At 60.3% G+C, this 20,078-nt stretch overlaps 3 protein-coding genes across 3 annotated transcripts; 1 reads left to right on the top strand and 2 right to left on the bottom strand.

Annotated features, from left to right (window-relative positions):
- Positions 1 to 1,311: 1,311 nt before the first annotated feature.
- Positions 1,312 to 8,142, bottom strand: PARM1 (prostate androgen-regulated mucin-like protein 1). The gene is made up of 4 exons (XM_032186223.1): positions 8,052 to 8,142; positions 2,946 to 3,611; positions 2,126 to 2,204; positions 1,312 to 1,596 (listed from the first exon to the last, which is right to left on the bottom strand). The coding sequence occupies exons 1-4, from the start codon at positions 8,140 to 8,142 to the stop codon at positions 1,512 to 1,514; spliced, it is 921 nt and encodes a 306-aa protein (XP_032042114.1). The 3' UTR covers positions 1,312 to 1,511.
- Positions 8,143 to 9,283: 1,141 nt separating this feature from the next.
- On the top strand, positions 9,284 to 12,282 carry BTC (betacellulin). Its single transcript, XM_032187385.1, has 5 exons — positions 9,284 to 9,356; positions 11,343 to 11,414; positions 11,608 to 11,725; positions 11,817 to 11,963; positions 12,177 to 12,282. The coding sequence occupies exons 1-5, from the start codon at positions 9,284 to 9,286 to the stop codon at positions 12,280 to 12,282; spliced, it is 516 nt and encodes a 171-aa protein (XP_032043276.1).
- A 2,865-nt stretch (positions 12,283 to 15,147) lies between these two features.
- GSR (glutathione-disulfide reductase) lies at positions 15,148 to 19,939 on the bottom strand. The gene is made up of 13 exons (XM_032186717.1): positions 19,811 to 19,939; positions 19,329 to 19,355; positions 18,743 to 18,831; positions 18,398 to 18,467; positions 18,141 to 18,288; positions 17,985 to 18,039; positions 17,601 to 17,700; positions 17,098 to 17,184; positions 16,823 to 16,984; positions 16,514 to 16,625; positions 16,309 to 16,440; positions 16,067 to 16,200; positions 15,148 to 15,905 (listed from the first exon to the last, which is right to left on the bottom strand). Exons 1-13 carry the CDS (start codon positions 19,937 to 19,939, stop codon positions 15,756 to 15,758), a joined length of 1,395 nt encoding a protein of 464 aa, XP_032042608.1. The 3' UTR covers positions 15,148 to 15,755.
- Between the last annotated feature and the right edge of the window lie 139 nt (positions 19,940 to 20,078).

Below are 20,078 nucleotides of genomic sequence, written 5' to 3'. Positions count from 1 at the left end.
GCACCTTGATTGCTTTTCTTGCCTGCTGTCACACCTGCTCCAAATCTGCAGTGCCCTTCAGCACAGGGCAGAGGAGACCCAGGTGCACACAGTATTTCAGATAAGGGCAAACCTTACGGCTGTGCAGTGCTTTAGCAGCATTCTCTTCTTTATTCACAGTTTCTACCTGGTTTGGACTAAAAGAGATTAAACAACCACTTGGGACCTGCAGCTCAGCCTTAGTGCCACCAAGCCCAGCAGTGGGATCTCCGCATTGAGGTGAACCTCAGCCACCCAGTGACAGCTCCCAAAAAATGATAAAGTTTTCTCCATGGGCCCACTAGTTTGGGGCTGCCAAGGTGCTGGGGAGACCCTGTTGTGGGGGCAGTGACTGGCCCCTTCCCAAAATAACCCCCTGCTCCAGTGCTCACCCAGTATCACCCAGATGCTTGCACATAATGGCTAGAGGAGGGCTGGAGCTCCTGGTTTCAGGACACATGGGGCTTGCTCTGCCACAGCAGAGATGCAGTCCTGCACATCATAGCTGTCCCCTGAATGGGCAGCTTCAAGGTGCTGATTCCACAAAAGTGACAAAAAGACCTTGCCAGCACACCTGCTCTGGTAGAAGCATGCATCTGCATTACAGCTTGTAAAGATGAGAACAGCCATAAATCACCCCTTTTTTTTTTTTCTTTTTTTTTTTTTTTTTTTTTGTCCAAGCAGGTATATGCATAAACTGGGGATTAAAGCAGCTTCAGTGTATTTTAGAGGAGAGGTATTTCAAGGATTAAAAGTAATGTTGTGAAGCAGACAGCTATGGGTGCAACAGTGAGTTGCTTCTCATCCCAGAAGTACAGGTGGGAAGCACAGCTTTCCTGGGGGCTTCCACATGATATTTGGGAATATAAACATAAAAATTTAAAAGTAGGATTAAAAAGGAAATAAGTTTCTGTGCACACACACACACAAAAAGAAAAAAAGAAAAAAGAAAAAACAGGCAAAGGAGCAGTTGTAATGTCCTGTGACCCATGGCAAGCTACCACAGGTGAGGGAAGGCAGAGGATTTTGCAGTGGGGCAATGCAGGAAGGTGATTTGGGAGGGAGGGATGCACAAAGCAGTGGGACCCTCTTAGCTTCCCCCATGTTCCTTCCGAGGGCACCACAATGCAGTGCAAGCCTCCATCCTTCCCCCTCTACTCCCCCAGGGAATTCGGGTTTATTGGGCTAAAAGCAAAGCTGCCAACCCCTCCCCTCCCCAGGACCCACTCGGCTGCTGAAGCCGAGGTGCGGCGGCATCCATCCCATATTATCAGAGAGCTTCCCACGCAAAGGGCCAACGCTCAGGTTTATTGTGAGTGCCACGCACCCGCCCTCTGGCCGCCTGTCCTCTGCTGGACCTGCCGTGGTCCTGCTCACGGTGGCTGTGGCTCGGTGCCCAGGCGCCTGCTCTGGCCGCGGCCCAGCACACACGGTGGGGGGGAAGCAGCGGGTGCCGTGCTGCAGAAGCGCTGATAAATAAGGATCTTCTCCTGCTAGGAGTCGTCGTAGAGGGGGTTGTTGTAGTTCCCCCAGGAGCCGTAGTCGTGGTCGTCCAGCAGCCGGCCGTAGGAGGAGTGCCTGTGGGGAAGCACGCAGCGGGTCAGCCTGCAGAAGGCGAACGCGGCCAGGGAGGCCGACAGAGCAGCAAGCACACCGGCTGCCCTCCGGCACCTTGAAGCCCAAATTTATCCCTCATTTCCCTGTGGAAAGGCACCGGGACCTGCAGTGTGCAGTGACTCCCACCTCCCCACGGCCCACACAGTGTCCCACCCACACTGAGCCACGCCAGGGCATGGCCAGGAGTTAACACAAGACATTTGCTCATCCTGGCTGCCAGCAAAGCCTCGTGAGAGATGCTCATTGCCTGGCCATGCTGCTGTTTATTGCAGGCGTCACGGAAAGCCCCGAGGCGAACGCTTGCCCTGGGGATACATGGTGTGTATGGCTGTATGCTGAGCAGCAGCCCCGGCATTTAAGCGAGGGTGTTGTGAGGTGTTGAAGAAAGCTCTGCCTTTCGGTAGGGGCATGATACACAAGGCTGGGACTCGAAGCCTTGCCCTGAGGCATGGCCCTCATGGTTATCCCCGCTGCAAGCTGCTGGCCTTACCTGATCTTGAGGTACGCCGCCGCTGCGAAGACCAGCACCACCAGCACGATGACCGTCACTGTTATGGCCACGATGCTCCCTGCGGGCAGCAGCAGAGAGAGCAGTGCTCAGCCCTCAGCCCCATTGTCCACAGCAGCTCTGGGATGCAACCCTGCCGGCCATCTCCAGCACGGACACCCCCGTGGGGCTTCCCAAAGCCCCTTCTGAAGGCTGCTGGGCCATGCAGCAGTGCCAGGCACCCATATACTTTTGGGATCTCCACCTTCCCGTAACACAGTGCAGGTAGATTTGGGCTAAAGCACAACTGGGTTTCTCTCCAGGGCCCACAGGTCACAAAGTAATCATGAAAAGTAATCTGCAGCCAGGTGATGGGTGGTTTCTCCATGGCTGCCAACAGAGAGGCCCCATTTCTTCCTTGACCAGGGGCTATCAAACAGCTAGCACCAGCTTCACGGTGGCTCCAGAGGGAACATGTTTCTCCTCTCCCTTACTCCTAGCCCATCGTCAGGAAACTTCTTTCCTCCACTCCGTGAGCTTTTAAGGACAACCATGAGGCTAAGGATTTTGCTCACAACTGAGCACCTAAGTTTGGGTATCTACGACCCCCTCCCTCCACAGGTGGAGCAGATGACATGGGCTCCTCCAGGGAGCACATCAAGAAAGCTCAGCCTTGCTCTCAGGGTTGACGGCCAGACTCTTGTGTCACTTCTGGGTAAAAAAAAAAAAAAAAACAACTAGAAAGGGAAGCCATAAATGGCAAGGGCAGGAAAAAAAATGGTGTGTGTGCCTGCATACGTGCACGGGGAGAGGAGCTGCTCACCTGCGCTCAAGGCACGTGGGACCTCTTCCATGGTGACTCCGGTGGAGGGGGTGCTTTTGCCGTCGGCTGTGTCCTCGGTGGGGCTGGCCACAGTCACTGAGGGGGACGTTGGCTCCGTGGCCAGGCTCGATGCCACAGCCATCGTCCCTGGGGAAGGGACAGCCTTCATCGGCATCGGTGACTGGGTGGTGCTGCTGGGGACGGTCGGTGGGGACAACACCGTCCCAGGGGATGAGTATGGGGTGCTGCTGCGTGGGGAGGAAGAGAAGGGTGCAGGTGTGCCCGTGGGGCTGGGAGGTGTCCCCAAATCCGTTGTCCCTCCCTCCACGCTGGCATTATACACTGTCCGAGAACCTGGGGCTGTCTCCGAGGCAGGTGGCACCGAGCTGAAGGCTACAGGGGGGTTGTCAGCTGCAGCGACAGTGCTCGTGGGGATGGAAGCAGGGGACAACATGGCCACAGTGCCCCCATTGGGGTCATCCACCTCAGCTGGCCCGGAGGACACCTCATCTCTGGTGGGTCCCGTGGCAGTCGGTGGTGCAGTCTGGTGGGGAGCTGCTGAAGGGACAGCTGTGCCCCCCGAGCCTGGCCCTGCTGCTGTCCCCACCACTTCTGGGGGGGTGCTGGCGGGGGCAAGGGGTGAAGCTGTAGGGTCATCACCAAGTCCTGGGAGGGAGAAAAATGAAGGTTAGTAAGGGAGACATCCTTGTGGCAGGTGGCATCTTGTGCGCTTGTCACAACTCCCAGGAACCCGAAGCCAGCTGAAATCCCCCATTAGGAGCAGACAGGGAGGAAAAGGAGGATTTCTTCCTGCTCTTGTTCCTGGGCCATGGGGAAGAAGGTCCCAGCACGCTGGGACTCCCCATCCCGTGCATTCCAACCCACCCCCCTGCAGGGCTCAGCACCCCCTAGCCCAGGCTGGCAGCCCCATCCCCACCACCCCTCCGGCAGGCACCACGCAGCTGGGAGCGATAACACAGGGCAGCTTTCTTCTCCCCCATTTCCTTGTGCATTCATTCATCGCCATTTCTTCGCATGAAGATGAGTCATTCTTTCCCCTGTCCCCACCAGTGACTGCTATTTTTTCTCCCTCCTGCTCTCTCCAGAGAGAAGCTCAGCTCCAGGCGGTCCCCAGCAGCTCCCCGGGCACAGCCAGGCTGCGGGAAGGGCATGCCAACAACAAGTGACGTCAGGAGGAATTTCTATTCCCATGCACTCTTATGTACACCCCTGAGCACCTTGTCATGGGGCTATGTGAGAAAGGAGGAAAACAATCTCAGGCAACAACGATTTTCATTGCTGCCCTGAAAGTCACTTCCCCCAAAGCCCCTCGCTGGTGGCACCCAGGAGGGCAGGCTCCAAATCCCAGTGCTGAAGGGGAGGTGGGAGCACTTGGAGGCATGTTGAGGATTGATGTTGATTTTCCCTTTATAGCCTTTCTTTTTTCTTTTTTTTTTCTTTTTTTTTTTTTTTTGTTTGTTTTTGGTACAGGAACACTGCTATCCTCCATTTCTCCTCCCTTGACCAGGTTCAAGCACTCCCGCAGTCTTCCCAAGACTCACTTGGCGGGAGGAACATGAAGGAGATCAAAGGCGAGGGAAAGGAGGTGTTTTGGGGTGGCCTTTTCCTTATTTAACGGGAAGCAGGCACAGGTTCCAGGCAGGGGGCACCCGCAGCCCCTCGCTGCCTCCATGGGGAGCACTGAGCACCTCTCCCAGGCAGGCAGCAGGATGGCACCAGGAACTGTGCCACCACCAGGCCTCACCCCCCCAGTGCAGGCAGCGTTAACTCCAAACACAAAATCACACCAGCAGGCACCTAAACCTCTGCAAAGGGAAGTGCAGAGCTCGCACCCAGCATTTTGGGGGCCCAGGACGTAGAGGTGGCCACGCCAGGGCACTAAGCAGCTCCGGGTGGACATGCTGATGGCCTGCACCACGCGTCCTCCAGCCCTGGGGCTCTCGAGGTCAGGCTTGGCCCTGCACCTTGGTGGCTTTGAAGTAAGGCTGCCCTCAGACGTCCCGGGGCACGTCAGCCGGGTGTGACTGGCCCAGCAGGTTACAGGCCGTCACCACAGCCTTTAGCAGGGCGTCTTGCTGCTCCACCAGGTGTGGCAGGACCCCAGAGGGCTGCCAGACCTCTGCAAGACCTTGCTGACCCTCTGCAAAACCTCCCTGAGATCCCGTGCTGCCTGCTTGAAGCCTCACCCTAAATGTCCCAGCCCTGTACCACCATCGCCATGGGACCCTGAGCTCCAGCCTGGCCACTACCACCTCGAGTCACAACACATCAGGCTGTCCTCTCCTCCAGCCTAGAAAAGGGATCCCACCAGCAATACAGGCTGCTCCTGAGCCTCGGGTCCTGCGGGGACCCCGCAGAGCATCCCTGGCTGAGGGCCCCACGTGCCACCACGTCCTGCTCAGGACAGCCCATACCCACAGGGCTGGGAGGTCACCAGCAAGCCGGGTCCTCTACAAGCACATCTGAAAAGGTGAAGGACTGCTGAGGCAGTGGGTCCCTCGTCCTCTCAGCACCTGGGCTGCAGCTGGGAGCAGTAGCCAGAAGAGTGCACTGGAACAAAAGATAGAAAAACACTAGAAATCTGCCTTCACGACCACATGACTTCAGGAGCTAGGAGGCAGGCAGGGTTGTCAAAGCAACTGAAGGACATCAGTTATCAAAGGATACCGAGCATAGTTCAGCGCCGAGGAATGTGCCCATCTGATTCCCTTAGGGCCATCCTGCCCTGCTGGACCCGGCTGGGAGCAGGGCTGGATGCGGAGCTGCCGGGAGGAGGCACATCGCCTGGTGCCATCCCTTCTGCCCAGTTTACAGCCCCGTGGGGCCTTTGCACAGGTTGAAGATGGAAATGGGAGAGAAAAATCCAAATCCCTGTAGCACAGATATTCTCCCCTTCAAGATCATCAGTCCCAGTCATCTGGGAAACCACGGGAACACCACCTAGTGCACGGAGCAGCTCCCTCTCCTGCAGTCATGCTGTTGTCCTGGTTCCTGCACGTCACATGAAGGTGATGTCTCACTTCCATGCCCTGCTTTGGGAACACATACCTGGCCTGGGCTGGGAGCTTCATTAGCAGCACATTGCTCAGAGCCACTCCAGAGGCAAGCGTGGCAAGCTGTTCGGCTGTTACACCGGCTGAGAGGCAGCTCAAAAGAGAGGAGCTCTAGCCCAGGAAAACAGAGCTGGATGTGGCAGCTGTGCCACGGCAAGCAGGTAGACCTCACCTACGTGGGGAATACAGCAGTGCTCTCACCCTGGGTTAACCCCAGCGGTCCCCAGCCATCGCGTTTGCTGCGCATCTCCTTCAGGAGAAAAGTAAGAGCAGCGTAGGGAATGGTGCACCTTATCCTGACTCTGCCACCCTCCACGTTTAACCTAGCCACCCCTTCTGAAGCCAGGAAACGCAGCAGTGAATACTGGCCAGGTCAGCCCAGAGGAGGACCCATGGCCGCTTAGCAAAGCTGGGTGCTGCTTCCCACCCCAGCCCAGCAGCTGCCTCTAGAAGCAGCATAGAGGTAAGAGCCATTTTCATGTCATGGGTCTGGGTTTTTGGAAGCAAAACCAAAGGGCAGCCTCATCTTCTGCCTGCAGGATCTACCCAGGGTGGTACCCAGCCTGGTGCCCAAGCTGCCCGAGGGGCCTGAGCACGGGGTGGAAGCCTCTGGGGCTGCTGCTGGTCTGCAGGTCCCCATCCCCTCGTGAGTCCCTTTGGCGGCATCACCTGGGTGCTGAGCCTCGCCTCGTTCGCAGACCTTGCCCTCTGCGTCAGCTGGGCCGGCAAGGCTGCGAGCACTCTAATTTGCCTCCTGAGCAAGAAGTCAGAGGTATGACAAACTTCCTCCTTCCTCTCAAACGCCGTGCAAGGGATGCTATTATTTCATTACAGGGCCAAGAAAAGCACGGAGTTATTCCTGCCAAGCTGCATCCTCTCTGTCATGAAGCCCTGAAGAAGGAACATTTAAATCATACATTTAAATGAACGTTTAAATCATTTAAATGCACATTTAAATCATACATTGATGCCAAAAGACTTTTTCTTGTAAATGCTGCTCCAGTGGAGAAAAATTATAGAAAACACCCAAAAGATCCAAGCCCTTGATGGAAGCATCCCAAAAAGCTGCGGGGCCAAAATCCTAGGAAATTTTCCTGGGTTCTTCCACGGGGGCCCTGCCGGTGCTGCAGAGCTGGGTGCTGGTGGGAATGGTGCCGGATCTGTCCTGGGCACTGGGAGAAACAGCTCCCAGTGGGCACGGGAGGGATGCTTGGCTGGGGGGAGATGTCCCAGGAGCAGCTGATGTGCTCTGAGCCCTCTGGTCCCCTCGCAGGTCTCCCCTTGCCAGGGATGCACGGCGTGCACAAATGGCTGAGAGCGCTCCTGTGCTTGTTTCCTCCCCCCTCACTTTCCAGACATAAAAATAAACTAAAAACCGGGCAGGCTGAACGCTTCTGAGGCTGAACTGGGGGCGATGTGCCCAAAACCTTGCACAGTGGGGTCCCCTCGTGCAGTGGGTGACTGCCCCCGGATCCCACCGAGCGGGGCACAGCCTTTGGCCGCCTTTCTCCCTGCGTGGGGCTTGCCCACCGCACACCCTACACACACCCGGCTGCTTTTGGGCTGCCCCCAAATCCCCCCAGGAGGGCTTGGGGGCGCACCTGTGCCATGCAAGTGACAGGAGTGGCCAAACACCTTTGCCCACCCCACTGGCGGCCGCGGACACGCGTGGCTCCAGGCTGGGCGCATCCCCCCCATCCCGAGGACCCGCGGGTGGTGGTTTTATTTTTATTTTTTTTTGGGGGGGGAGGAGGTGTTATTTCCCACGGGGCCCCCCACCCCCACGGCAGAGGGGTGCCCCCCCGCCTGCCCTTCCCACGCGTGTCCCCGGCCTCTCACCTGCCGGGAGGAGGAGGAGGAGGGCGAGGAGGAGGCGGCAGCAGCAGCCCATGGTCCCGGCGGCGCGGGCAGCCGCGGAGGGAGGGAGGGAGGGAGGGAAGCAGGGCAGGAGGAGGCGGGATGGGGAAGGCACCGCCAGCCCCGCTCCCCGCCCCGCTCCCCGCCCGCAGCAGCCCCGGGAGCGCAGCGGCACCTGCTGGCACCGGGACGGGGCCGGGAACCGGGACGGGAATAGGGTTGGGGTTGGGGTTGGGGTTGGGGTTGGGGCAGGGGGGCGGCTCCATCGCCCCCCTCCCCGGCCGGCTGCCCGCACACCCCCCGGCCGGGCGCAGCTCGGGGGGCCCGCTTTATATCCCCCCTGCTTAAGGGGTTCTCCGGCTCTGCTCCCAGCCCTCTCGCATCCTCCGCCGTTGTCCTGATGTTTTTGGGGTCTGGGAAAAGCTCCCCGGCGGAAAGCCCTTCCTGCTGCGGCAGGCGGGGGGCAGCGACGCAGATTTTAGCCAGGCGGGGAGCGAGGACAGGGCTGGTTCTCGGACTCAACGAGGTGAAAGCAGACAGAAGGGAAAGAAGGCATCGAGGGGGCAAAGGACAAAGCGAGAGCGAGTTTGCTGAGCAGGAAGGGCAGCTGGGTTTGGGGCGTGCTGGAGGTAGCGGTGCACAAAAAGGGGGCGGGTGGGCAGAGCCGGGAATCGCCCCAAGAGCGGTGCGGGGTCTGCTGCGACACCCGGGAGCGGGGTCTGGGACACCACAAGGGTCACGACACGGGGCAGACACGGGCACTTTTCCATACAGGTGGATGGGATTCTCCTAACGGAGCGGGGGCTGCGAGCTGACACCGGAGGATTTGGGGCGAGCAGGACGCTGTGTGGGGGGCGCCTGGCGGGCTGCAGCATTGGGGTGACTTCAGCCTCACCCATCCCAGCGTGGCCAGGGGACAACCCACGGCCACCAGGGCCCCACGCGTGGGGTTTTGCTCTCCGGGGCTGCTGCAGGAGCTCGCTCAGCCCCGGCCGGCGGCCAAATGGGGCGGCTGCCAGGGCGCGCATCCATCGCTGCCATCCTGCGGTTTGAGGTCACCGCTCCCTTTCCAGCCCCTCTTTCCTCCGCCCGCAGGGACAGCGGGTGCAGGGGGGGGGCACATTTGGGAGGACATTTGGGAGGGTGCGAAGGGTCCCGTCCCCTCTCCACCTTCCCGCAGCCCCCGATCATGGGGCCGGCGGGGAAACCCTCGCCGATGGGCCCCCACCCGTGGGTTTCCACCCGCGGGGGGGAAGAAGAGGAGCAGGAGGAGGAGGAGGAGGAGGAGGAGGGCAGAGGCAATGGGTGGCGGTGCTGGCAGCGGCCGCCCCCGTCCCGCCCCGTCCCGTCCCGCCCCGCCGCGGCCGCCGGGCACCGGGCACCGGGCAGGCGGAGGCTGCGGCGCCCATGGAAGCGGCGGCGGCCCCGGTGCCGGGCGGCGGCCCCGGTCCCCTGCTGCTCTGCCTGGCCCTCGCCTCCGGTAAGCGGCGGCACCGGGGCGGCGAGGGGGGGGCCTGTCCCGTTACGGGGCTCGCACGGTCCTGGAGAGGGGTCCCCGCACCCTGAGCCCGCCCGGGGTGCTCCCGTCCCGCCCCGTCCCGTCCCGTCCCGGTGCTCGCCGTGCTCAGCCCGGTGTCCCGCACCTCTGTCCCGGTGCCACCTCCGGTCCCGTCCCCGGTGCCCCGCGGTGTCCCCCTGTCCCCTCCTGGTGGCCCCCGGTTGTGCCTGGCCGTGGGCGACGGCTGCGCTCGGCTCTGAGCCCCTCGGGACTGTGCGGGGCTCTTCTGTCACCTGCACCGGGACCCTGCCCGCGGGTGGCCTCAGAGATAGTGGACATGTGGACAGACGTGTGGACAGATTGTGGACAGACGTGTGGATGTGTTTCGCTGTCCCAGACAGCACCCGGGATGGAGGATGCGGGCACAGCGAGCACCTCTACAACAGGTGCACGCGTTGGCACAGGGACGGGGCACAGCTTCGCGCTGTGGGGTGATCTCCTTGAGCACTAAAAGTGCACAAAAGGGGAAAGTCCCACCTCGGAGTGCTCCTTCCCACCTCCGGATGGGAGCAGCTGGGGCTCAGCCCTTTGGTGGGGCTGCTGCCGCGCTCTGCCCAACCCGCACCCACCCGGAGAATGGTGCCCGACCTGTTTTGGGGCTGCGGTGCCCGGCATGGGGCAGATGGAGAGCATCAGACCGGAGCCGCCGATGGGCAGGCTGAGACCCAGCTCCTGGGGACCCCGTGGTGCCACCAGCACCCGCAGCATCCCCGGTGCCACCACCCTGCTGCGGGGAGGCTGCTGGAGGGAGGCCTCGCGGAGGGTGGCTGCGGCAGCTGTTTGCAATAAGGCCGGGGGCACTGCCCTGCTTGGGGAGCTTCCCGAGCCGAGCCGAGCCGCACGCTCGGGGTGAAGTCAGCCCGCAGCTGGTGCCGGGGGGCCCGCCCTGGCCTCGTCCCTTCTGCTGGAGGCAGCGCAGGCTGAGCCCCGCTCTCTTGGCACCCGGTGGCTCGAGGCGTGCTGCTGCGGCGGCGGTGCCTATATATAGCCAGGAGGGACGCGGTGCTGGGAAAGGCCCCGCCACCAGCCGGGGGACACGGGAGGCTGCCCGCGCTGCCACCCCACTCGCTGGTGGCCCTGCCAGGCTTGCCCCTCGTGGGGAGGCCGTGCTGGCCTAGCAGGACGTCGCGCCCACCCCAGCTCTTCCCCGCGGCACGGGGACGTGCCCCGCTGTGCTGTGAGGCACCGTGCCGTGCCACCCCACGGGAGACACCCGGCCCCGCTGGCAGGACCCGTCCCCAGCTCGGCCCCACGCCGCGGAGCCGTGCTGAGTCAGTGCTGGTATGCCGGCGATCCGGTTACCGCGCCGCTGCCTGCGAACGTCCCAGGGCGGCCGCCCCTTTCCTGGCTGAATCCCCGCAAAGTGCCAAACCCGGGGCGCTCGCCTCAGCTGGGCTCCCTGGCGGGCATCCCACGTCCTGCTGCGGCAGCAGGGTCACAGCAGGGGCTCGGCGTGGTGGCACTTGAAGCCTCCAGGAGGCTCTTCCAAAGGGGCTGCTTGGCTGCTGCATCCATCCCTGCCTGGGGCTCCACCGGCTGCCCCTGTGTCCCCCAAGCCCATGCCGACAGCACAAAAGGGATGGGGTGGTGGCAGGAGGGTGGCTGGTGGCATGTGGGGCCAGGATGCCACCTGGCCAGGCACCTGCAGACAGGGAGCAGCTTCCCTTCCCTTCCCTTCCCTTCCCTTCCCTTCCCTTCCCTTCCCTTCCCTTCCCTTCCCTTCCCTTCCCTTCCCTTCCCTTCCCTTCCCTTCCCTTCCCTTCCCTTCCCTTCCCTTCCCTTCCCTTCCCTTCCCTTCCCTTCCCTTCCCTTCCCTTCCCGCCCAGGGAAAAGCTGACGATGATGCTGCCAAGGGAAGGGGGTCCCCTCCCTGTGCCGCTCCCCTGAGCCATGCCTCCTCCTCTCCAGGCCTGGCTCTTTTCAGCTGTGTGGGCGCCGACACCAACGTGACCGAGGGGCTGCCCTGCGAGGGCTGTGCAGGTAACAGGGGGGCGCCCAGCGGTGCGGGTGCCGGGGGTGTTTTGTCTGGCGCACTGCTTATCAGCGCCGTGTCCCCGAGCCGGCAGTAGCCAAGGACGCGTGCTGGCAGCCTGCCTGGCTTGGGCTCGCCACGGTTTGGGGAGCATCTCGGGGCGCTGCCACCCCCGGGGCCACCCTGTGCTCGTCCCCACAGGTAACGTGACGCAGCTGCGGCGGCGGGGCCACTTCTCGCGGTGCCCCGAGGAGTACCGGCACTACTGTGTCAAGGGCAGGTGCCGATTCCTCGTGGCCGAGGCAGCGCCGGCGTGCGTGTAAGTCCTGGTGGAGAGGGTCCGGTGGCACAGGGGGACGGTGTGAGGTGGTGCCTGGACTCCTACCCTTGTCCCCTGTGCCGCGGGGCAGGTGCGAGCGGGGCTACACGGGGGCGCGGTGCGAGCTGGTGGACATCTTCCCCCTGAGGGGTGACCAGGGCCAGATCGTGGTCATCTCCCTCATCGCCGGCATTGTCGTCCTCATCATCTTCGTCGTCTGCACCTGCCTCTGCATACAGTACGTGGGGACGGGGTGCGGAGACGGGAGGTGTGGGAGTGGTGTTTGAGGGTGCTGTGGCATCGCCACGGGGCTGGGAGCCGTCCACAGCCTCCGTGGGGTGGGATGAGAGGAGGGGGAAGGGGCAACAGTGTGGCAGCCTCCTTGGTGATGCCTCATCCTGATTATTTTTTTAATTATTATCCCCCCCACCCCAAAAAAAAAAAAAAAAAGCCACTGTCGGAAGCAGCGCAGGAAGAGGAAGGAAGAGGAGATGGAGACGCTGAGCAAGAACCTGCCCTCCAAAAGCGAGGACGTGCTGGAGACGGACGTCGCGTGAAGGTGTAGGGGGCTGCAGGGAGTCAGAGCCCCCCCTTTTGGGGGGGCTCTGACAGCTCCCCTGCTCTCCTCTCCCTGCAGCGGCTGCAGGAACCTGCAGGCGGGTCCCAGCGCCGGCTGGAGGGGCGAGGGGTCACGCTTGTCACGGTGCTAATAAAAGGGTGACCGCATGCCTGTGCCTGTCTGCGTGTTGCAAAGGGGACATGCTCCCTACCAGTGACCCCCACTCCACCCCAGCTACCCATGACCCTGTTAATTACCTGTGACACCCCTTCTCCCACCCCAACACAACCCCATTTTCTGGGAGTTTCAGCTCAAACTCCTCCTTTTAAGTAAAAAACTGCTCCTGCAGGCACAGGGGCCCTGCACATGCGGCCACTTCAGGGTTTGCACCCTGGCTCCTGCCATACTCCGAGTCCCATCGTTGGCACCAGCTGGACACAGGCAGCTCCTGCAGCCTCTTTGCTGATGGTTCCTCACCAGGGATTTGCCTGTGTCAGCAGTGCCACAGGGCTGTGCTTGCTGGCACATGGAAGTGCTCGACCCCGGGAAGGAGCAGGGTCCTGGGGGAGGCTGGTGGGGAGGAGACACGTGGTGAGTGCCAGGGACAGCTGCGGGTGGCAGCGGGGCCCTTGGCTCCTGGTGGCTGTGCTGGGTCTGGTCTGGGTGCCACAGTCCCTGTGGGCACCACCTGCCCTGTGCCTCGTGGCTCCACTTGTGGCTGGGGACAGCCTGGCTCTGCACCTCAGGGAGCGCAGCTCCTGCCCCGACACCTCCAGCTCCAGGTAACTGCAGCCCGTGGCTGTTGAAGCAGCCCAGGCTTTAGGCAAGGTCATAAATCACTTGCTGTTGTAATATGAACATTGGAAGTCACCGTTGTATGCTGTATGGATACTGTCTAACTAGTTTGCAATTACTGATTAGTTAGCCCTGGACTTCTCCAGCTCACTTGCAGCTCCAGCTTGTGGATGTCTCCAGACCTGGAAGTCTCCTGGACATCTCCAGCTCATTGTATCTCCAGTTTATTTGCACCTCTGGCTCTGTTTTGTATCCAGCTCATGACAGTGTCCTTGTAAAAACAGCCTGGGCTTTAGACAAGGTTGCAAAACATCACCGACAGAACTTGAATGTTAATATTGAATGTCATAGTTGTACATTGCATAGATACTAATTAGTTTGTACGTACTAATTAAATGGCCCTGGACACCTCATACCTCATGGGTATCTCCAGCCCTGGATGCCTCCAGAGACACCTCCTGCTCATGGTGGTGTCGACTCATTCACACCTCCAGCTCGTGACAGCTTATGCTTGTTGTAACAGTCTGGGGTTTAGACAAGGCTGTACATCAATCACTGTCATAACTTCAATGCTGCATGTTGTGGTTGTGCAGTGTGAATTGGAGTATGGAGTAGTTTGTGTTTCTGGATCCCAGTCCCCTGTGCCTGCGATCCATGGATGCCTGCAGCCCCCAGTGTCTCCTGCATGTTTCCAGCTCACCACAGCTCCAGCTCATTTCTGACCCCAGGTAATTATGGCTCATGCTTGTCCAGACAGCCTGGACTTTTCACAAGGTTGTAAATCAATTGCTGTTGCAATTTGAATATTAATACTGAATGTCACTGCTGTGCATTGTATAGATATTGGCTAATTTAGTTTGCATTTATTGACTAATTAGCCCTGGACATCTCCAGCTTGCCACCTCTCCGGTTCATGCACAGCTGGTGGACGTCTCCAGCGCTTAAAGCTCTGGGTAGTTAGAGCTGGTGCTTGTGAAAGCGATCTGAGCTTCAGACAAGGTCACCAATCAATCATTGTCATAGCTTGAGTATTATTATTGAATGCTGTATAGTCGTGCATTGTAAAAATATTGACTAATTTAGCTTGCATTTATTTATTTATTAGTTCTGGCTGTCTCAAACTCATTATAGCGCGTAATTGTTGCCGCGATCTGTGCTTTATACAAGGTCATAAATCAATCACATGTCATAACTCGACTACTGCATGCTGTGTTTTAATGCATAGACTATTCACTTTGTATTTCTCGCTTCGTTAGCCCCGGGCATCCCCGGCTCCCTCTGCCCGCAGTTCGCGGCTCCCTCCAGCTGCAGTTACCCAAACACTGCACCAGTATCGCACAGGCCAGCCCACCCAGCAGCCCCCAGCCCCACACAGCCGCCACGGCCCCGGCTCCATCCCCCGGTCCTCCCCGGCACCGGGGCACCGTGAGGGAGGAGGGAAGATGGCGGCCGCGGGGCCCCGCCCCGCGCGGGCGCCCTGGGCTGTGGCCGCGTAATGGCGGCGCCGCGCGGGGCCGGTCCCCGCAGGGAGCTGAGCGCAGTGGGCTCGGCCCCGGTGGGCTTCACCGGGCTGTCCCCGTCCCTCTGCCGGTAGCCCTTCCTGGCGTTATCTGTCAGGTTGCAGAAGGTGTGCTCAGTCCCACTGCCCACACTGTTAACAGAGATAACAAACAGCACTGGTCCCAGCACACCCGAGGGACAGCGCTCGTCCTTGGTCTCCACCGTGACACTGAGGCATGGACGGTGACTCTCTGGATGCAGCCATCCTGCTGATTCCTTGTCCATTGAATAGTCCATCTGTTAAATTTGTCTCTCTCTCCAGAGCAGGGATGGTGGGTGGGACCATGCCAAAGAGCTCGCAGAAGGACAGGTATGTGATACCAGCAGCTCTTCCCATGTCCACAAGCACGGTCACTCCATGATTGAAGGTCACCAGGCTGGTCAGGCACCACTGTCCTTGCTGAAGCCATGCTGGCTGGCTCAGGGCAGTGGTACAGTCCCCATCTCTGGAGGGATTTAAGAGATGTGGATGTGGCACTAAGGGACCGGGCTCAGTAGGTCAGGCTGATGGTTGGACTTGATGTTTTTGGAGGTCTTTTCCAACCTAGATGATTCTAATCTCCACTCTGCCCTCCATACATTCCCACATGGCTTCCAGGAGGATCCGCGCCATGGTGTCATTGGGCGGAGAGGTGAGTGTGACTGCCCGGTGGTTTCCAGGGTCTTCCATTTCACCCTTTTCAACAACACGTGTGATGTTTCCCTATTATGGGCTTGGGTCATCATCCCCTTTCTGTGCCCCATGGACATGGTTCTGGCTCCCTGCCCTTATCCCCTGGGGTTGGGACAATGCCCCAGAGCCTACTCCTGCCTGGTGCAGCTCAGCAGGGCATGGGACCATAACTACTATGCACAAGGCAGAAGCTTTCCAGCATCACCACATTTATTTTCCACTTTAAATCATACCACGCTGATTCTACTGATGCATTGCTCTCTGAGCACCTGGCTGAGATTTAGGCAATGTTTAAGACATTAAAAAAAAATCCCTACTACCCAGGAGAATTTCTGAGAGAAGGAGATGGCATTTGCTCATGTGATTGGCTTGCACAGAAGAGGTAGTGCCAAGAGGTGGCAGCTGGCTCCTTTGCCTCAGCTGCCACCAGTCAGTCCCATGTTTCAGCGCATCGTCACCAGCTCCTCTGCTGAAGTAGGATGAATGGCAACCGTGTTGTCAAAGTCGGCCTTGGTGGCTCCCATTTTGATAGCCACGGCGAAGCCCTGCAGCATTTCATCGCAGCCCAGGCCTTGCATGTGCAGCCCCACCACCTTGCAGTAAGAAGCAAGAGGTCAGGCTCATGGCAAGGACACATGCCACCACCACTGGTGACCCACCCTGTGGACAGCCAGTGGTGTTCCCAGCAGTGAGGTCCTCACCAGGGGCCCCCACATCCCCCTGGGCAAGGACACCCAAGTCCCCCTCCACACACCTTCTCCTCCTTGCCGGCACACACCAGCTTCATCACACACTTCACCTTCCTCTGGGTGACTGCATGGTACAAGGGGGTGAAGGACGTGGTGTAGATCTTCACATTGTCCTTCCCATGTGCAGAGATGGCTTCATCTGCCAACAAAAGGCACCGTGCGTCGGTTTCCCCAGCCTGTTTCTCCACACAAGCACTGGAAGTGACTTAATGCCTGCAGGCCTCCCAGCAGCTCATCCCACCCTTACCTTCGGTGAGGCCCACAGTCCCGATGGGTGGGTGGCTGAAGACAACAGTGGGGATGTTGCTGTAGTCCAGATGGGCATCCTGCTGGCCCCCAAAGAGCCGGTGCGCCAGCTTCCTCCCAGCCGCGATGGCCACTGTGGAGAGGAACAGGGAGCCTGAGACCTGGCCTGGCTGGAGAACAAGGGGATGGGGGGCACCAGCACGCACCTGGGGTGAGGAGGGCTCTGCCGCAGACATCTCCAACAGCATAGACTCCCTTCCTGGAGGTGTTCTGGAACTTGTCCACCACCACATGGCCCCGAGCATCCACCTCCACGCCCTGCCAGAAGAACACCATCTGTGTTGGCACTTGGGACCCTGTGGTCCTCACAGCAACCTGAAGGTCTCCTGATGGAGGAACCAAGTCCAGCAGAGACGTGCAATGCTTTTCATGGTTCCACATGGCTCCGAGAAGCTCTGCCCACGCAGCCCAAGGACGGTGATGCCCAAGGGGAAGGACACATGTTCCCATCTCACCACACGGTCCAGGCACAGGTCCTTTGAGTTTGGCTCCCGCCCGACGGCCCATAGTAGGCAGTCCACATCCCGGATCACCTCCATCGTTGGCTTGTGGCCAGGCGCTGAGGATATCACCGTCACGTCCAGCAAGCCACTGGGGGACTTGGTGACAGCCTGGACCTGCGGAAGCAACCCGAGGCCATGGTGAGAAGGTGCTGACAGGTTCGGTGAGCAGACATCCTCACTTGGGGTGCTGCCCTGCTGGCCCGCATTTCCCCAGCAAGCGTCCATACCCGTGAGTGCTTCCAGACATCGACCCCAGTGTTCTCCAGCTCCTGCGTGCAGTTTGTGCTGACCAGCGAGTCAAACGTCCTCAGGACCTGGGCAGGGACCACGCAGCCCTCTGAGATGATGGACCGCATGCTGGGGCACTGCCCCACAGCCCCCTCCACCCACATCCCCCTTCTGCCAGCACTCTTGCCCCACTCAGCCACAGATAAGTGATGCTTCCGCTTGATAACAAAGCTCTCCTTTGTTTACTTTTTTTTTTTTTTAATATCATAATTATCTTTCTTTCTTCAGGCCATGACTCAGCACAAGGCTCAGGGAAGCAGGTGCCCTGGCATGCACTGCTGCAGAAACTCTCTGCACGCACTGTGGCTGCCGGGATGGGCTCGGCAGCACGCCTCCGCTCTGCCTTCTGCCCCGAGCCTTCCTGGCTGCCCCACCACAGATCTGCAGCTGGCCAGGCTGTAGCAACAACGGGAGGCACCGTGGGGCTGGCCAGCAGTAGTACCTTATCCCGACGGATCAGCAAGGAGGACTTGGATCCCAGCGTGGAAAGGATCCCCGCGATTTCCACCGCGATGTACCCCGCGCCAACAATCACGCTGCGCCTGCGGAGAAGCAACGATGCCATAGGTGTGTATTTGGAGCCCAACAAGCACGTGCATCCAAAGGCTGGCAGCTTCTCCTGTGCCCAGACTAAGGATAGAGGTCCTGAGCAGCTCGTTTTGGGTGCCACAGCAGCGGAAGCCTTGCGAAACAGCAGCCTGCGCAACATCTGAGCACAGCCAAGAAGCCCTGGGTGACCACCAGCAGGAGCTCTGAATAAGCCACCGAGCACCGGTTCCACCTCCCTGCTCCATCCCCGGGCAGGCCGGGGGACGCCCCACCTTACCTGGGCAGCTCCTCCAGCTCGAAGAACCCATCACTGGTTATGCCCAAGCTGGCTCCTGCAAAGCAGAGTAGTAGTTTTACCACAGAGGGGCTCTCCACAGCCCCGCAGCTGCATCATTTGCTTTCACAGCACCACCCGGGCCGTGCTGGGACTCACCGGGAACCTCGCTGTCTGGGGGCACCGAGGGGAACCCGCCTGTGGCGATGAGGATGTGAGGAGCTGTGTATTTTTTACCATTGACCTCGATGGTGGGCTCCGGATCGGCGGTGAACTTGCCGTAGCCGTGGATGATGTCAATGTGAGCCTGTGGGGGGAACAGCAGGGAGCCCCGTTGGTGCACGAGCAGCAGATATATACAGAAGACACACAGAAGGGACTGCGTCCAGGCCAGCAGGGAATACAGGTGCCCCCACCTTGTTTAAGTTATTTTCATAGATCTCGTTCAGGCGTCTCACGTAAGCATCACGCTTCTCTTTAATGGTTCTGGAACAAAGTGGAAGTTCATCATGGCTGCCAGCTAACAAAGCCACTGAGCTCAGCTGAAATGCTCTATCCCCTCAGTACGTGGCAAACGAGCCACAAAATAAACCAGCCTCGAGTTACACAGCAGGCAGGCACCTTCCCGCTGACACCCGTGCTGCTCCCCGCCTTCCCTGCTGGGGCCGGCAGCCCCCTCCCATCTTTTGGGGAGCCGTTCCCCGAGCCCCAGCCCCTTGTCCCCCTCCAGGTAACCGTGGGTGAAGCCACCGCCACCTCACCTCCAGTTAAACCTGACGCCGGATGTCTCGAAGCCGTAGTCGGGGTGGTCATGGATGAACTCTGCATGCACGGCGGCGTTCCACATCACCTGCTCGCACAGAGCCAGGCCCTGCTCAGCGCCCCTGCCCCGGGACGTGCCCGTTGCACCAGGCAGGCTGGCGAGGTTTCAGGAAAACCACAAACACCGTGGGGCCCCCGAGGCCTCTCGCAGCAAGCGCCCGACCTCTGCATGAAGGCAACGCGGCTCCCACTGCCTCCCGAGCAGCCCTTTGCATGTGGGGTGACAAACCCTGGCTGTGCTGGCTTCATGCCACCGGGATTTTATCCCAGCTGCACATGTGCCCTGCTTCCTGATGCCTTGCCTCTGCCCGGGCCAGCCCACAGGACACGGGTCTGGGTGCCCCAGTTGCTCAACACTTTCCAAGCCCTGCTTCCTCCCCGCGCCCTCCTCCCCGCCAGCTGTGCCCCAGCAATTCCTGGCATTTCCCTCAGGGAGAAACCCCAGGCACCGGGGGCTGTGCCCGGACCCGCAACAAACCCAGGGCAGGTAACACGTTACAAACAACCACAAAAACACCCGCTCACCTTTTTTGGCACACATCCAACGTTGACCTGCGAGGGAAGAAGAGCGAGTCTTAGTGCAGCACCTAATTTCTGTGAGGTGATGCTCCGGAGAGCACCTGCCCGGGGCCAGTAGCGAACACGGCACGGCTCCGTGCCCTGCCAGGCAGAGGCAGGCAGGGCAGCAGGCAGGGCAGTGCATTCCTGTCCGCAGCCACGAGCGGAGCCTTGAGGCCTCGTGGTTTATTCGTAGCCCTTCACTTCCTTGAGGGAGAATACGGAAGGTGCGCGCTGCTCGCCTGTAACGTAGCGGCTCCGAGCGGATCCACCGGGAGCTCACCGCTCGCTGCCGCTTCCCCACATTCGGGGAGGGGGAAGCCTGAGGCTGGCGTCACCCTGACAGGGGCACCTCATCCTCCCCGCCACCCAAGTTAGCCCGTGCGAGGGATGGCGTGAGTGGGACAGCTCCCCCCAGCCCCACAGGGGTCCCCCGGTCCCCGACTCACGCAGGTGCCCCCCAGGCGGCGTGGCTCCACCAGGGCGACGCGGGCACCCAGCTCTGCGGCTCGGCGAGCCCCGGCCAGCCCTCCCGAGCCACCTCCCAGCACCAGCAGCTCGTAGGCGGCCGCCGCCATGGCTTGGCTCAGCTCTGCTCAGCTCAGCCCAGCGCCGCCCCTGGCCCGCCCCCCAGGAGCGCAGCACCACGGGTCGGGCTGAGTTTATTGCTCGGGTACAGCGAGCGGGTGGCAAAGGGCTTCCGTGACGAGCAAGGCG

Source organism: Aythya fuligula, chromosome 4 (genome assembly GCF_009819795.1).
Source record: "Aythya fuligula isolate bAytFul2 chromosome 4, bAytFul2.pri, whole genome shotgun sequence".
Lineage (NCBI taxonomy): Eukaryota > Metazoa > Chordata > Aves > Anseriformes > Anatidae > Aythya > Aythya fuligula.
The sequence above is the reverse complement of the archived record's forward strand: the minus strand, read 5'-3'. Positions and strand labels throughout refer to the sequence as shown.

What these genes read in the sequence shown, in the direction of transcription:
- GSR (XM_032186717.1), bottom strand. Translation starts at nt 19,939, where the DNA reads ATGGCGGCGGCCGCCTACGAGCTGCTGGTGCTGGGAGGTGGCTCGGGA. An exon ending in TTGGATGTGTGCCAAAAAAG is followed by an intron (nt 18,832 to 19,328) that starts GTGAGCGGGTGT and finishes CTGTGCGAGCAG; the next exon opens with GTGATGTGGAACGCCGCCGT. An exon ending in GTGCCGGCAAGGAGGAGAAG is followed by an intron (nt 15,906 to 16,066) that starts GTGTGTGGAGGG and finishes TCTTACTGCAAG; the next exon opens with GTGGTGGGGCTGCACATGCA.
- PARM1 (XM_032186223.1), bottom strand. Translation starts at nt 8,142, where the DNA reads ATGGAGCCGCCCCCCTGCCCCAACCCCAACCCCAACCCCAACCCCAAC. An exon ending in CCCCGTCCCGGTGCCAGCAG is followed by an intron (nt 3,612 to 8,051) that starts GTGCCGCTGCGC and finishes TCTCCCTCCCAG; the next exon opens with GACTTGGTGATGACCCTACA. An exon ending in CCCACGTGCCTTGAGCGCAG is followed by an intron (nt 2,205 to 2,945) that starts GTGAGCAGCTCC and finishes TGCTGCCCGCAG; the next exon opens with GGAGCATCGTGGCCATAACA.
- BTC (XM_032187385.1), top strand. Translation starts at nt 9,284, where the DNA reads ATGGAAGCGGCGGCGGCCCCGGTGCCGGGCGGCGGCCCCGGTCCCCTG. An exon ending in GCCCTGCGAGGGCTGTGCAG is followed by an intron (nt 11,415 to 11,607) that starts GTAACAGGGGGG and finishes TCGTCCCCACAG; the next exon opens with GTAACGTGACGCAGCTGCGG. An exon ending in GAGGCAGCGCCGGCGTGCGT is followed by an intron (nt 11,726 to 11,816) that starts GTAAGTCCTGGT and finishes GCCGCGGGGCAG; the next exon opens with GTGCGAGCGGGGCTACACGG.